At 57.9% G+C, this 12,713-nt stretch overlaps 1 protein-coding gene across 2 annotated transcripts in view; it reads left to right on the forward strand.

Moving 5' to 3' along the window:
• FADS2 (fatty acid desaturase 2) overlaps window positions 1–7,285 on the forward strand; it is a 39,458-nt gene extending 32,173 nt beyond the window's left edge. For both annotated transcript variants that reach the window (XM_055284331.2, XM_055284416.2), the window contains 5 exons: window positions 2,913–3,010; window positions 3,223–3,319; window positions 3,647–3,726; window positions 5,081–5,206; window positions 5,567–7,285. In XM_055284331.2, coding sequence (XP_055140306.1) covers window positions 2,913–3,010; window positions 3,223–3,319; window positions 3,647–3,726; window positions 5,081–5,206; window positions 5,567–5,618 — 453 coding nt within the window. In that variant the 3' untranslated portion in view covers window positions 5,619–7,285. The remainder of the gene's footprint in view (window positions 1–2,912; window positions 3,011–3,222; window positions 3,320–3,646; window positions 3,727–5,080; window positions 5,207–5,566) is intronic.
• Window positions 7,286–12,713: the final 5,428 nt, after the last annotated feature.

Genomic DNA, 12,713 nt, shown 5'->3' on the forward strand with positions numbered 1-12,713 from the left:
GCCTGCGGGGCTTTCAGAGCCAGGATCGCACCTATGACCTGGGTCACTGGTTCTCAGGGGAGCTGTTCTGCCCTTTGGCAGTATCTGGAGACACTTTTAATTGTCACAACTTCAGGAGAGGAGGGTGCTACTGGCATCTGGTGGGCATCTAGCCAGGATGGTGCTAAGCACCCTGCCATGCCCTGGAGAACCGCCCACGACAACAAGCAGCCTGTCCCAGGTGCCAATAGTGTGGAGGTTGGGGGACCTTGGCTTAGAGGAAAGAGGTGATAAACCCTAAGATCTTTGAAGGAGGCTTCCCGGGGAGGTTTACATGCTCTGGCAAGGTTCCCCGTTCCCGGGGCCATGTCCTGGATCCTGAGATGCTCCCAGGCTTCACCCTCCTGCAATTTTGCTGTATCTGACACCACTGGCCACTCCCTCCTGCAGTTCTTCTTCCTGTTGGCCTCCAGGTCCCCACCTCTGCTGGCTTCTTCCCAACCCCCTCGCTCCGCCTCTCTGGCTACTTCTGATCTCTTGGGCTCTCTGCCCCTGAAACCAGCAGTCTCTGAGTATGTGTTGCTCTCTACACTCAAAAAAAGTCCAGGCCAGGCATGGTGGCTCACATCTGTGATCTCAGCACTTTGGGAGGCTGAGATGGGAGGGATCACCTGAAGCCAGGAGTTTAAGACCAGCCTGAGCAACATGGCGAAACCCTGTCTCTACAAAAAGCTGGGCGTGGTGATGCACGCCTGTAATCTAGCTACTTTGGAGGCTGAGGTAGGAGGATGGCTTGAGCCCAGGAGTTTGAGGCTGCAGTGAGCTGTGATCACACCACTGCACTCAAGCCTGGGCAACAGAGTGAGACCCTGTCTCTTAAAAATAAAAATTGGGCTGGGGCAATGGTTCACACCTGTAATCCTAGCACTTTGGGAGGCCAAGGCTGGAGGATCACTTGAGCACAGGCATTTGAAACCAGCCTGGGCAAATAAGTGAGACCCCCCATCTCTATAAAAACTTTTAAAAAATTACCCAGGTAAGGCCGGACACAGTGGCTCATGCCTGTAATCCCAGCACTTTAGGAGCTCGAGGCGGGTGGATTACAAGGTCAGGAGATCGAGATCATCTTAGCTAACATGGTGAAACCCCATCTCCACTAAAAATACAAAAAATTATCTGGGCATGGTGGTGGGCACCTGTAGTCCCAGCTACTAGGGAGGCTGAGGCAGGAGAATGGCATGAACCCAGGAGGAGGAGCTTGCAGTGAGCCGAGATCGCACCACTGCATTCTAGCCTGGGCGACAGAGCGAGACTCCCTCTCAAAAAAAAAAAAAAAAAAAAAAAAAAAAAAAAATTAGCTACTCGGGAGGCTGAGGTAGAAGTATGGCTTGAGCCTGGGACAAGTCATGATCACACCACTGCACTCCAGCTTGGGCAATAAAGCAAGATCCTATCTCCAAAAAAAAAAAAAAATCCATAACCACATCCTCATTTTGTTTCCATACATGTATAGATACACTGCACACTATTGCACCACACACACAAAATAGAAGGAGTATGATGCAAAGTGGGAGCAGAACTGGCTACGTCTTCCTCCCTCGTCCCCTTGAAGGCCACCTCATTGGAACGTGAGGTCCTGCCCTGAGGCCATCTCCGGCCCCTCCTGAGCACTCCCCTCCTCCTTTCCTGTTCAGCTGCTGGCACCCGACCTTTGATCACCTAGGACCAGCCTAGATTCCCCACAGCCAAACAGGCACAAATGCAGCCACCGTTGCCTCTGACAGTTCTGGAATCTGTTACCTCCTTGTCAGTGCCGTAGGTTCTGGTTTAGGCCTCTGTCATTTCGTGTCTGAGCCGCTGGAATAACTTCCTAGTCTCCCCCTCTCCAGTGGGTGGGGATCTATTTTAAGACACAAATGTGACCTTGTTCTTCAGTCATTTGAAGTGAGACAGGGCAGTCCCTTGGCCTCACCTTCCACCTCGGACACCTTTGCTGAGCCTGTGGCATATGTCACCATACCTAAACTCACGGCAGGATGAGCACCCTGGCAGTGGGAACAGGCCGTGCAGAGGCCCTGGGGAGGGAGTGAGCTGGGTCAGGGGGCTGAGTAAAGACAGGTTCTTAACCCCATGAGGCTCTGTGTCTGACTCTGGGTGGGATGGGGGCTTTAGCAGGGGAGAGTTGGGACCTGCTTGGAGTGAAGGCCACTCTGGTTGCCATGGCCACGAGGACAAGCAGGGGACTGTGGGAGGCTGCTGCTGTGGTCCAGTTGAGACAAGACTTGGGTGGCAGAGAGGCAATGGACAAGGTGGAGCCGTGAAGTCACCCTCCCAATACATGAGAGAAGACATCCAAGCCTAGTCCCTGACACCACTCCAGCCAGGGGCGGGGAGGAGAGGAGAGTGGAGGGGCACAGGATGACACTGGGGCATGGGGGGGGCCAGCCTCTGCTGCGAGAGCCCTGAGGTAGGGACGATGGTACCTCTGACCTTCCCTACCCTTCCAAGCCCTCTGTCCTGCTGGAAGGAGAGGCCAGGAGGAGACCCAGGTGCTGAGGAGCAGGGACAGGACTGGGGGACAGTTGGGGACCTGGCCCAGGGTTAGGGGCGCACCTTCAGAATCGCCCTTGCCCCACGAGAGGGCTGCTGACCCCCACCCCTACCCCATGGCTGCCCCTCAGCAGGAGGGTCCGTTTCTCTCGGACAGGGCACAGTCACTTCCTGATGCTAGAACACTCAGCATTTCCCGAGAAACAAAGGCAGCCATGCAAACCCCGAGCAAACAGGTGGCGTGTAGTTGCCCATCGCGTTTCGGTGGGCTGTGGTCCAGCTTCTAGAGGCCTGAGCATGAGGTGCATGCACATCTGGGGCAGGCACTTGGTGCCAGGGCAGAGGAGAGGGCAGGTTGCACCTAACTTCATCTTTCCCCGCAGGACCTGGCCTGGGCCATCAGCTACTACATCCGGTTCTTCGTCACCTACATCCCTTTCTACGGCATCCTGGGAGCCCTCCTTTTCCTCAACTTCATCAGGTGCCTGGGCTTTGCTGATTCATCCCTGGGCCCTCCACTGGCACTGATGATGGCTTTGGCATGAGAAGAGGCTCAAACGGCTCCACTTTGCCCGGGGACCTCCCATCCTGGCTCCTTGGCAGGGGCTGTCCTGGGCTGGTTGGGAGAGTGGATCTGTTCCCACCGTGGCCGGGCCCCCGGAGGCCCCTGCGCTGAGCTGTGTTCTCTTGCAGGTTCCTGGAGAGCCACTGGTTTGTGTGGGTCACACAGATGAATCACATTGTCATGGAGATTGACCAGGAGGCCTACCGCGACTGGTTCAGTAGCCAGGTAGGGAAGTCAGGGCTGGTCACCAGAGCCTGGTCCCGATGTCCATGTCCTGGCCCCAGATGCTCTGCACCTGCTAACGCAGGGCTGTGCTGGGCCTCCCGGGGCTGCCTGTGTCCTTCTGCTGGGAGCTTCAGGGCTAAGCAAGAAAGGGCAGCAGGAGTCCACCAGAGGGACAGGTGGGGCATCTGGGTGGGCTGAGGCCATCAGGCAGGACGGTATGACATGGACGGGTGGCCTGGAGACCCTGGGTAAGGCTGGGCCCCCGGGAATGAGGCCGGGCCGTTGGGCCTTCCTTTGTTCCCTGACACTCATCCCCTCCACTGACAGCTGACAGCCACCTGCAACGTGGAGCAGTCCTTCTTCAACGACTGGTTCAGTGGACATCTTAACTTCCAGATTGAGCACCAGTGAGCGTGGGGCTGCGGGGAGGTGGGGAGACCCACAGCGGGAGGGAAGTGGCCACTACCCCATCTGGGCAGAGTGCAGAATGTGGGGGCCACTTCTTTGTCTCTCTGACAAGGTCTCTGCCCAATATAGAGCAAGGCTCCCAGCCAGCCCCGCTGAGGTCAGGAGAGGGGGTCCCCTGTTCCATCTCCCCGAGGGGCATCCTGTGCCCCTCGTCCTATGCCACTTGGTCATAGTGGTAACCACCTCCCTCCACGTGGGCCTGGGACTTTGTAGTTATGGAGCCTGCACACGCACCTCATGACCCTGTGAGGCTAGCAGGGCAGGGCTACATAGCTTGCCTGGAACATTGGCCGAGGGACTGCCCTGCTGCCCCTTGTCCTTGCCTCACCTCTTGTCACTGTTTTTCTTTTTATTAAAAAATAAAAAATGTAGAGACAGAGTCTTACCCTATTTCCTGGGCTGGAGTGCAGTGGTGCTTTCTTGGCTCACTGCAGCCTCGAACGCCTGAGCTAAAGCCATCCTCCCACCTCAGCCTCCTGAGTAGCTGGGACTGCAGGTGCATGCCACCATGCCCAGCTAATTTTTTATTTTTTTTTACTTTTATTTATTTATTTATTTTGAGACAAAATCTCACTCTGTTGCCCAGACTGGAGTGCAGCAGCACAATCTCGGCTCACTGCATCCTCTACTTACCAGGTTCAAGCAATTCTCAGGCCTCAGCCTCCCACGTAGCTGGGATTACAGGCATGTGCCACCACGCCCAGTTAATTTTTGTATTTTTAGTGGAGATGGGGTTTCGCCATGTTGGCCAGGCTGGTCTGAAACTCCTAGCCTCAAGTGATCCACCTGCCTCGGCCTCCCAAAGTGCTGGGATTACAGGTGCGAGCCACTGTGCCCGGCCTAATTTTTTATTTTTATTTTTTGTAGAGAAGAGGTCTTGCCATGTTGCCCAGGCTGATCTCAAACTTCTGGCCTCAAGTGATCTGCCCACCTCGGCCTCCCAAAATGCTGGGATTACAGGCGTGAGCCACCATGCCCCACCTCACTGCCTCTTTTCCTAGCATTCCCCAGCTATTTCATTTCTTTTTTGAAAAACATGACACTTTGGCCACCCAATATCTTCCCAGTTCCATAGAGCACAAACGCCCTCCTGCTCACGGAGGGCTGCACTCTCCCCTCCACACACGTGGCACCCCACTGGGCACACACGAGGAGCCACACTTTGAGCCTGGTCCTGGCTGTGGACAGGGTCTCTGAGGGCCCCAGCCAGCCTCTGCCCGGGTGGTGGGAGGAAGCGGGAGCGGCACGGCCCTCTGGAGTCCTCACGCTCTGCCCACCCCATACGCTCCTCAGCCTCTTCCCCACCATGCCCCGGCACAACTTACACAAGATCGCCCCGCTGGTGAAGTCTCTATGTGCCAAGCATGGCATTGAATACCAGGAGAAGCCGCTACTGAGGGCCTTGCTGGACATCATCAGGTGAGGGGTGGAGGTCCACAGGCGCTGGGCCCTGGGATCACCCGTGGTGCAGACAGTGGGATCACAAGAGGGGCTGGGCCCTCCTGGCACAGTCACCTACCAGGGCACCTGCCTTACTCCTGAGCCTGCGTTAGGAGCTGTTGGGCTTTTCTCCCTGGGCTTCAAGAAGACCGTCCCTTTCTGCGTGGGGTTCCTGGTGGGCTCTGAGCTGACAGCCCCGCAGGCCCAGTGGCAGTGGTAAGCCCTGGTTAGGGCCAAGGGGACGTACCTGCCGCCTTAATGATGGCCTCCTCAGCCTTCGCCCTCCCTGGGGCCAGACCCATCCTGGTCCCTGACCCTGGTCCATCCCCAACTTTGCAGGTCCCTGAAGAAGTCTGGGAAGCTGTGGCTGGACGCGTACCTTCACAAATGAAGCCACAGCCCCTGGGACACCGTGGGGAAGGGGCGCAGGTGGGGTGATGGCCAGAGGAATGATGGGCTTTTGTTCTGAGGGGTGTCCGAGTGGCTGGTGTATGCACCACTCATGGACTCCATGTTGGATCTTTCTCCCTTTCTCCTCTCCTTTTTCCCTCCCATCTCCCCCATAGCACCCTGCCCTCATGGGGCCTGCCCTTCCTCACTCGTCAGCCGTCAGCCATGGCCCTCCCAGTGCCTCCCAGCCCCTTCTTCCAAGGAGCAGAGAGGTGGCCACGGGGGGTGGCTCTGTCCTACCTCCACTCTCTGCCCCTAAAGGTGGGAGGAGACCAGAGGTCCATGGGTCTGGCCTGTGAGTCTCCCCTTGTAGCCTGGTCACTAGGCCTCACCCCCGCTTTGGTTCCTCAGATGCTCTTGGGGTTCGTAGGGGCAGGTCCTAGTCAGGCAGGGCCCCTGACCCTCCGGGCCTGGCTTCGCTCTCCCTGACGGCCGCCATTGGTCTGCCCTTTCGTAGAGAGAGGCCTGCTTTGTTACAAAGCTCGGGTCTCCCTCCCGCAGCTGGGATCAGTAGCCGAGGCCTCTCTTAAGATGTCCGGGGCCCCGGGCCTGCGGGCACAGCCAGCCCAAACCTTGGGCCCTGGAAGAGTCCTCCACCCCATCGCTAGAGTGCTCTGACCCTGGGCTTTCACGGGCCCCATTCCCCTGCCTCCCCAACTTGAGCCTGTGACCTTGGGACCAAAGCGGGAGTCCCTCGTCTCTTGTGGCTCAGCAGAGGCAGTGGCCATGTTCAGGGAGGGGCCGGCTGGCCTGGAGGCTCAGCCCACCCCCCAGCTTTTCCTCAGGGTGTCCTGAGGTCCAAGATTCTGGAGCAATCCGACCCTTCTCCAAATGCTCCGTTATCAGCTGGGCAGTGCCAGCCAATCCCTGGCCATTTGGCCCCAGGGGACGTGGGCCCTGCAGGCTGCAGGAGGGCACTGGAGCTGGGAGGTCTCATCCCAGCCCTCCCCATCTTGGGGCTGCTGTGTGGACGGCACTGCCTCAGGCACTCTCCTGTCTGTACCTGCCCTTGCTGTGTTTAACCTGTTGCTCCAGGATGCATTCTGATAGGAGTGGGCGGCGGGGCTGGGCCTTGTGACAATCTGCCTTTCACCACATGGCCTTGCCTCGGTGGCCCTGACTGTCAGGGAGGGCCAGGGAGGCAGAGCAGGAGGGAGTCTCAGGAGGAGGCTGCCCTGAGGGGCTGGGGAGGGGGGTACCTCATGAGGACCAGGGTGGAGCTGAGAAGAGGAGGAGGTGAGGGCTGGAGGTGCTGGTAGCTGATGGGACAGGCAAGTGAGAGGGGAGGGAGGGAAGTCCTGGGGGCATCCTGAGCTGCTGTTGCAGTCTAACCCACTAATCAGTTCTTAGATTCAGGGGAGGGGCGGGCACCAACAACTCAGAATGGGGGCTTTTGGGGAGGGCGCCTAGTCCCCCCAGCTCTAAGCAGCTAGGAGGGACCTGCAGCTAAGCGTCTGGGTTGCCATGGCAATGGCATGCCCCCCAGCTACTGTATGCCCCCGACTCCCGCAGAGGCAGAATGAACCCATAGGGAGCTGATTGTAATGTTTATCATGTTGCTTCCCCACCCCTACATTTTTTGAAATAAAATAAGGAATTTTATTCTCACTTCCTGTGTTTTCTGCACGCAAATGCCAGGCCATGGTATTGGGTGATAGATGAGGCCTCCTAGCTGGGCCTGGGCACCAGGAGGAGTCCCCATGTTTGCATCTTTCCGTATCCCCTCCCTCACCTGTGGCCATCCCACTCGCCTCCCCCTGCTGCCTCTGAAGTTCATTCTGGGGCCCGGAACTTGGTGGAAATGACCCAAAAACATTGGCCCATCTTCCTCCTCTCAGCAGCCGACCCCAACCCAATTCTAAAACAGGGCTGAGAGCCACCTCTCAGCAGCTGACCCCTACCCAAGGAGGGTGGCATGGAGGGGCTTGCAGAGACCCCTCCTAACTTCCTCCCTCCCCAGCTGTCTCCCCAAGTGCAGTCTGCCCTCCCATCCCTAGGCCAGCCGGCTTCCACAGAGCACCAGGCCAAACAGAATTCCTGGCCTCCTTGGAAGGGGCTGGAGAAGGCCGAGCGCGGTGGCTCATGCCTGTAATCCCAGCACTTTGGGAGGCCGAGGCGGGCAGATCATGAGGTCAAGAGATCGAGACCATCCTGGCCAACATGGTGAAACCCCGTCTCTACTAAAAATACAAAAATTAGCTGGGCGTGGTGGTGTGTGCCTGCAGTCCCAGCTACTCAGGAGGCTGAGACAGGAGAATTGCTTGAACCTGGGAGGCAGAGGTTGCAGTGAGCCAAGATCACTCACTCCAGCCTAGCGACAGAGTGAGACTCTGTCTCAAATAAATAAATAAATAAATAAAATAAAATAAAAAGGGGGCTGATGAAGGCTCTGGAGGCTGATGATTCTTTTTGTGGCTCCCATGCCCATATATGCAGTGGCTCATTCAGAACCCACAGGCTGTGGGGAGGCTGATATCATCCTAGCCCAGGGTCACCAGTTCATAGGCACAGTCATTGGATCCTAGGTCTGTCTGACCCCAGAGGCTGGGAAGAGTCTAAAGCAACATGCCAGGGGCACTTGTACAGTCGGCCTCCTGTGGACCCCCATGCTGCTCTGTCGTCGTCTCTGGGCTGGCTCTCTTGGCAGGGCTGAGCCTGGGAAAGTGTGCCAAGGAAGGGCCAAGAGGCACTGGCTAGTCAACACCTTGGGGCCTCCCCTTGGCTTTGTAGCTGCTCCCAGCAGGGCTGGGGAGGGTGCCTGAGTAGACCTCAGCTCCTGCCTGCTTCCCTGACTGCCGCTTTGCCTGGCCGAAATCCAGCCAGGTAGGGACAGCCAGCAGACTAGCTGGGGTACATATGGCTCCCCAGTGGCCACAGGGTGTCCTGAGTAGGGCCTGGCATTACAGAAGCCCTGAGCGAGGAGGCAGACTCACCCCAGATTCACCAAGTGGCTCTGGGGAGTCCTTAGCCCTCCCTGGCCCTGTGGGCCCTAGTCCACAGGGGCAGGCTAGAGGGGCTCCAAGGATGCCATTATCTCAACACCCGCTTACCCTAGGCCTTGCCCTCCTGGTGGACATGCTGGCAGCGGCCTTCAAGGTTGCAAGACCCTGGCAGGCACGCCTCCCACCCTCTGCCCTGTGCCTGTGACCCGCCTCCAGGATGGCGACCAGCCTGGGCCTCCCAACCCTGCCAGTTGGAAATCCATGGGTCCATCACCCATAACAACCAGGGGGCTTGGAGTTGGGGATACCGAAGGCCAGATGGACGCTGAGGCTATGAGGGCACCAGGTAAACTTGGCCCAGCCTCACCGGGCACTTGGAGCTTCTCTGACTTCCCCAGCCCCACCCAGCCCTGCCTTGCCCTTGAATACTTCCCTGGGGCAAGAAGCTGAGGACATTCAATATCTGCTCTGTGCTTAACCGCCCCCTCCTGTCCCTGTACTCAGCTGACCCCCTTGCCAACACACCCAGAATTGTGTTTCTAATCCCTATCCCCTGCCAAAGTCATGGTGCCCCAATATTCAAGGCCCTGAGCAATCAAACCCCAACACCTCCATCATGGGCGAAGAGGCTGAGAGCCCAGAGAGAGGACAGGACTGCAGCAGGCCACACAGCAGCAGGACCCTGCTCCTAATCTGCAGGCCCCTGGCCACCTCTCCTGCACAGAAAGGGCTGGTTCCCAGACCCTGCCCCCATCACATCAAATGTCAGACAGCTCCCAGGAGGCCCAGCGGCTGGCTGGAGGGGTGGGGGCAGTGGAGGGCAGTTAGTCTTTGCGGAGGAGATAAGAGCTAAGAGCGAGGTAGCTACGCAGATAAAAGGGTATCAGCTTTGTGGGTAGCGGGGACATCTGCAGCGCCCCAAGCCTAAGCTGTGTGTGGGGGGGGCGGGGGAGGGTGCTGTGGCACCACAGGCAGATCCTCGGGGTGTTTGGCTGGACACTCTGAAGCTCTTTTTTTTTTTTTTTTTTTTTTTTTTTGAGACGGAGTCTTTCTCTGTTCCCCAGGCTGGAGTGCAGTGGCGCGATCTCGGCTCACTGCAAGCTCCGCCTCCCGGGTTCACACCATTCTCCTGCCTCAGCCTCTCCGAGTAGCTGTGACTACAGGCGCCCGCCACCACGCCCGGCTAATTTTTTGTATTTTTAGTAGAGACGGGGTTTCACCGTGGTCTCGATCTCCTGACCTCGTGATCCACCCGCCTCGGCCTCCCAAAGTGCTGGGATTACAAGCGTGAGCCACCGCGCCCGGCCACTCTGAAGCTCTTGTGCCTAGTCGGAGGGGAGAGGAAGCCTTTACCAAGCTGGGCCAGGGCAAAGCTGGCAGCCACTGGGGCTGGGCTTGGGTTGCCATCAGGAGCAGCTGGACATTGCTTGTGTGACACAGTGCTTTGGGCCCATTGGGACTCCTCAGCTAGCCGGGCTGCAACCTCCCCCGAGAAGTGTGCCCCTCTGGACAAAGAAGCTGCCTCTCAAAGAGTCCCTGTTCCAACTTCTGAGAGGGAAATGGGGTGCCGTGGGGACGGCTTGCCCCAGGCTGAAACGCCACTGCCCTCGGGCCTGGTTTTCCTTTTCTCAGCAGACTGGCTTCATTTGGCCAGTGCATACACAGAACAAGCAGCCCCCCAGCGTGCTGAGATTTCAGGATCACGTCCCCGTCGTCCTCCACCATCACAAACACTTTGCTTTGGATTTTAAAGGCATTCAAGTCTTTCTTCTAAATCGTCCCATTCAAGAGCAAATGTCCAAGAGAAAGAGTGACAGCAGCCAAGAGCTTGGAATAGGCCAAGCTCCCAGTAGTCGTGGTGGCTCATTGCCTGAGGACATAGTGTGGTGGGGGGAGGAACCTTGAGAAACCCACGGCCTGTCCCATCACAAAGGAGTTTGTTGACCCCCTGCCCCCCGCCAGCTACTCCCAACATGCCAGGCAGGGGCTGGCTCTTGGGCATCATCATTTCCAACATCTGCCTGGGCTGGGAGACCCGTAGCAAATGTTGATGATCGAAGGAACAAACCAACACTGCGGTTATGGTTTCCCTCGGGAGCTGTTTTTCCTCTGGTCCCACGCCTCTTGTACAGACAATAAAAAAGGAACACGGTTTCTCAGAGGTTCCACCAAAGCCTCTTTCCTTTTACAAACCCGGCCCCTGTGCCCTAAGCCTTTGTTCTGAGACTGGGAGACCTACAAATGGAGAAGGGGGAGCTCAACTCAGGACTGAGGGTGACCTGTTCCCAGGGGATCTAGCATGGGGGACAGCTGGACAAGAGCAAAGATTCCCCTGCCAGTGATGGATCCCAGGCGGTCCGGAGAAACCTAGGAGTGGCTGCTGAGGTCGGGGCCTCCCAAGGGTCCGCGAAGCAAATTACCGGGGACAGTAGGGAGCACGGGCCGCCCCACACTGGCGCAGATGCTCCGGGCGCCCCTGGGTGGCGCTGCAGGCTCGGCTGTCGTGGGTCCTCGGTGTTAGCATCTCCCTGTAGAGCGCCTCGGAGCCAGCGCACAGCGATCTCTACCAGGGTGTGGACGGAGGGAATGCCATTCGGAGCCTGCGCTGGCTCAGGGCGCCCGCGTGGCACTAGGAGCCAACAGGATTTCAACAGGCAGTGACAGGAAGGCGGAGTCCCCGCAGAGGGAACAGCCTGTGCAGAGACTCTGAATGCAAGGCACGCCCTGGGCATGAGAAGTGTGTGTCTGAGGCAGGAAGTACCTTTCAAGGAGCATCCAATCTTACCCTTGGCTGAAAACTGAGGCTCAGGGAAGGCAAAAAAGAACTTGTCCCAGGTGACAGAGCAAATGGTCACCCTGGGGGATTGGGTTGTGTGCACAAAATTTGTGAATAAACTGAGACTGCTGCTGTGCCCTTTGCTAAGAGCCTTTCTTCCATCACCCTAGGTACTACTGCTCAGAGGGGTCAAGGAACCCCCCAAGGCCACACAGCCTGCGCCCTGGCAGAAACAGGACTTGCCCCCACCCCACCCCACCCCCAAGTCTGTCTGACTTGAGTGGATCAGGTGGGGCTGGGTGGCACCCAGAGGAGGGCAGGTATCTCACGCACAACCAAGCTGAAGGGGCTGCCACCCTCTGCTTCCCTGGCCCTACCAGGAGGACTCTGCTGGCACTGCCCTGGGCTGGGAGGCCATAGAGAGCTTTGGGCTGTCTGTTCCTGGGTCTGGGAGATTATGTGAGCCGAGGAGGACTTCCCCCAGGGCTCTCCTGCCCCAGAAGTCAGGGTGAGGGAAGCAGGACCCAAACACCCTGTCTGTCATCCTCTCAGAAAACACACACCAGGGTCTCCTGGGCCAGGCTCTGGGCTGCCACCAGTCTCCAGCAGCAAATGACGTCAGTATTCCAGGTGCTGTCACAGAGACCCTAGTCACAGGCTGGGCAGGGAAGGGGAGGAGCCCTGCGGGTCAGAGAGAACTTTCTAGAAGAGGAGCCCCTGGGAAGAGCCGCAAGAGTCCATGGGAATGTGCAGACGGCCCCTCCCCGCAGAGAGGAAGCAGGTGTGAGACTACGGTGATCAGCTTTAGCACTGAGGAGTTTTCTGGCTGTCTCGGAAGAGAAGTTCATGGGCAGCAACACTCAGAGCCACCTTGTGTGTGTGTGGAGTGGGGGGTGGGTTGATGGGGCAGCGGGGCTTCCCCTCCAGCTCCATCCCACGGAGGATGGGCCTGGGAGGGGCTGAACAAAAATTGGCAGAATTTGCGCCTTTTCCACCTCCCAAAGAGAACCCAGTCCAGGCCAATGGAAGCCCAAAGAGTGGGGGCAACCCCTGCAGCTGGTAGGGCGACCCCGGCTCCCACTCCAGAAAGGCCTCATAGAAATCCTCGCTCAGCTTTTTCAAGCTGCTGACACTTCAGATGAAACCCTCAGCTCAGCTTGGAGCTGTCGGGCTGTGTGGATGCTGGGGACTGAGTGGTACAGCCAGATCTTCTTCCCAATTCTGGGTGCCCCAAGAGGCAACTCAAAGCCCTCCCCAGAACTGTCCACACGCACCGTCCAGCCCATTGCCAGACGAGGAGCCTGAGACCTGACTCCAG

Source organism: Symphalangus syndactylus, chromosome 1 (genome assembly GCF_028878055.3).
Source record: "Symphalangus syndactylus isolate Jambi chromosome 1, NHGRI_mSymSyn1-v2.1_pri, whole genome shotgun sequence".
NCBI classification, from domain to species: domain Eukaryota; kingdom Metazoa; phylum Chordata; class Mammalia; order Primates; family Hylobatidae; genus Symphalangus; species Symphalangus syndactylus.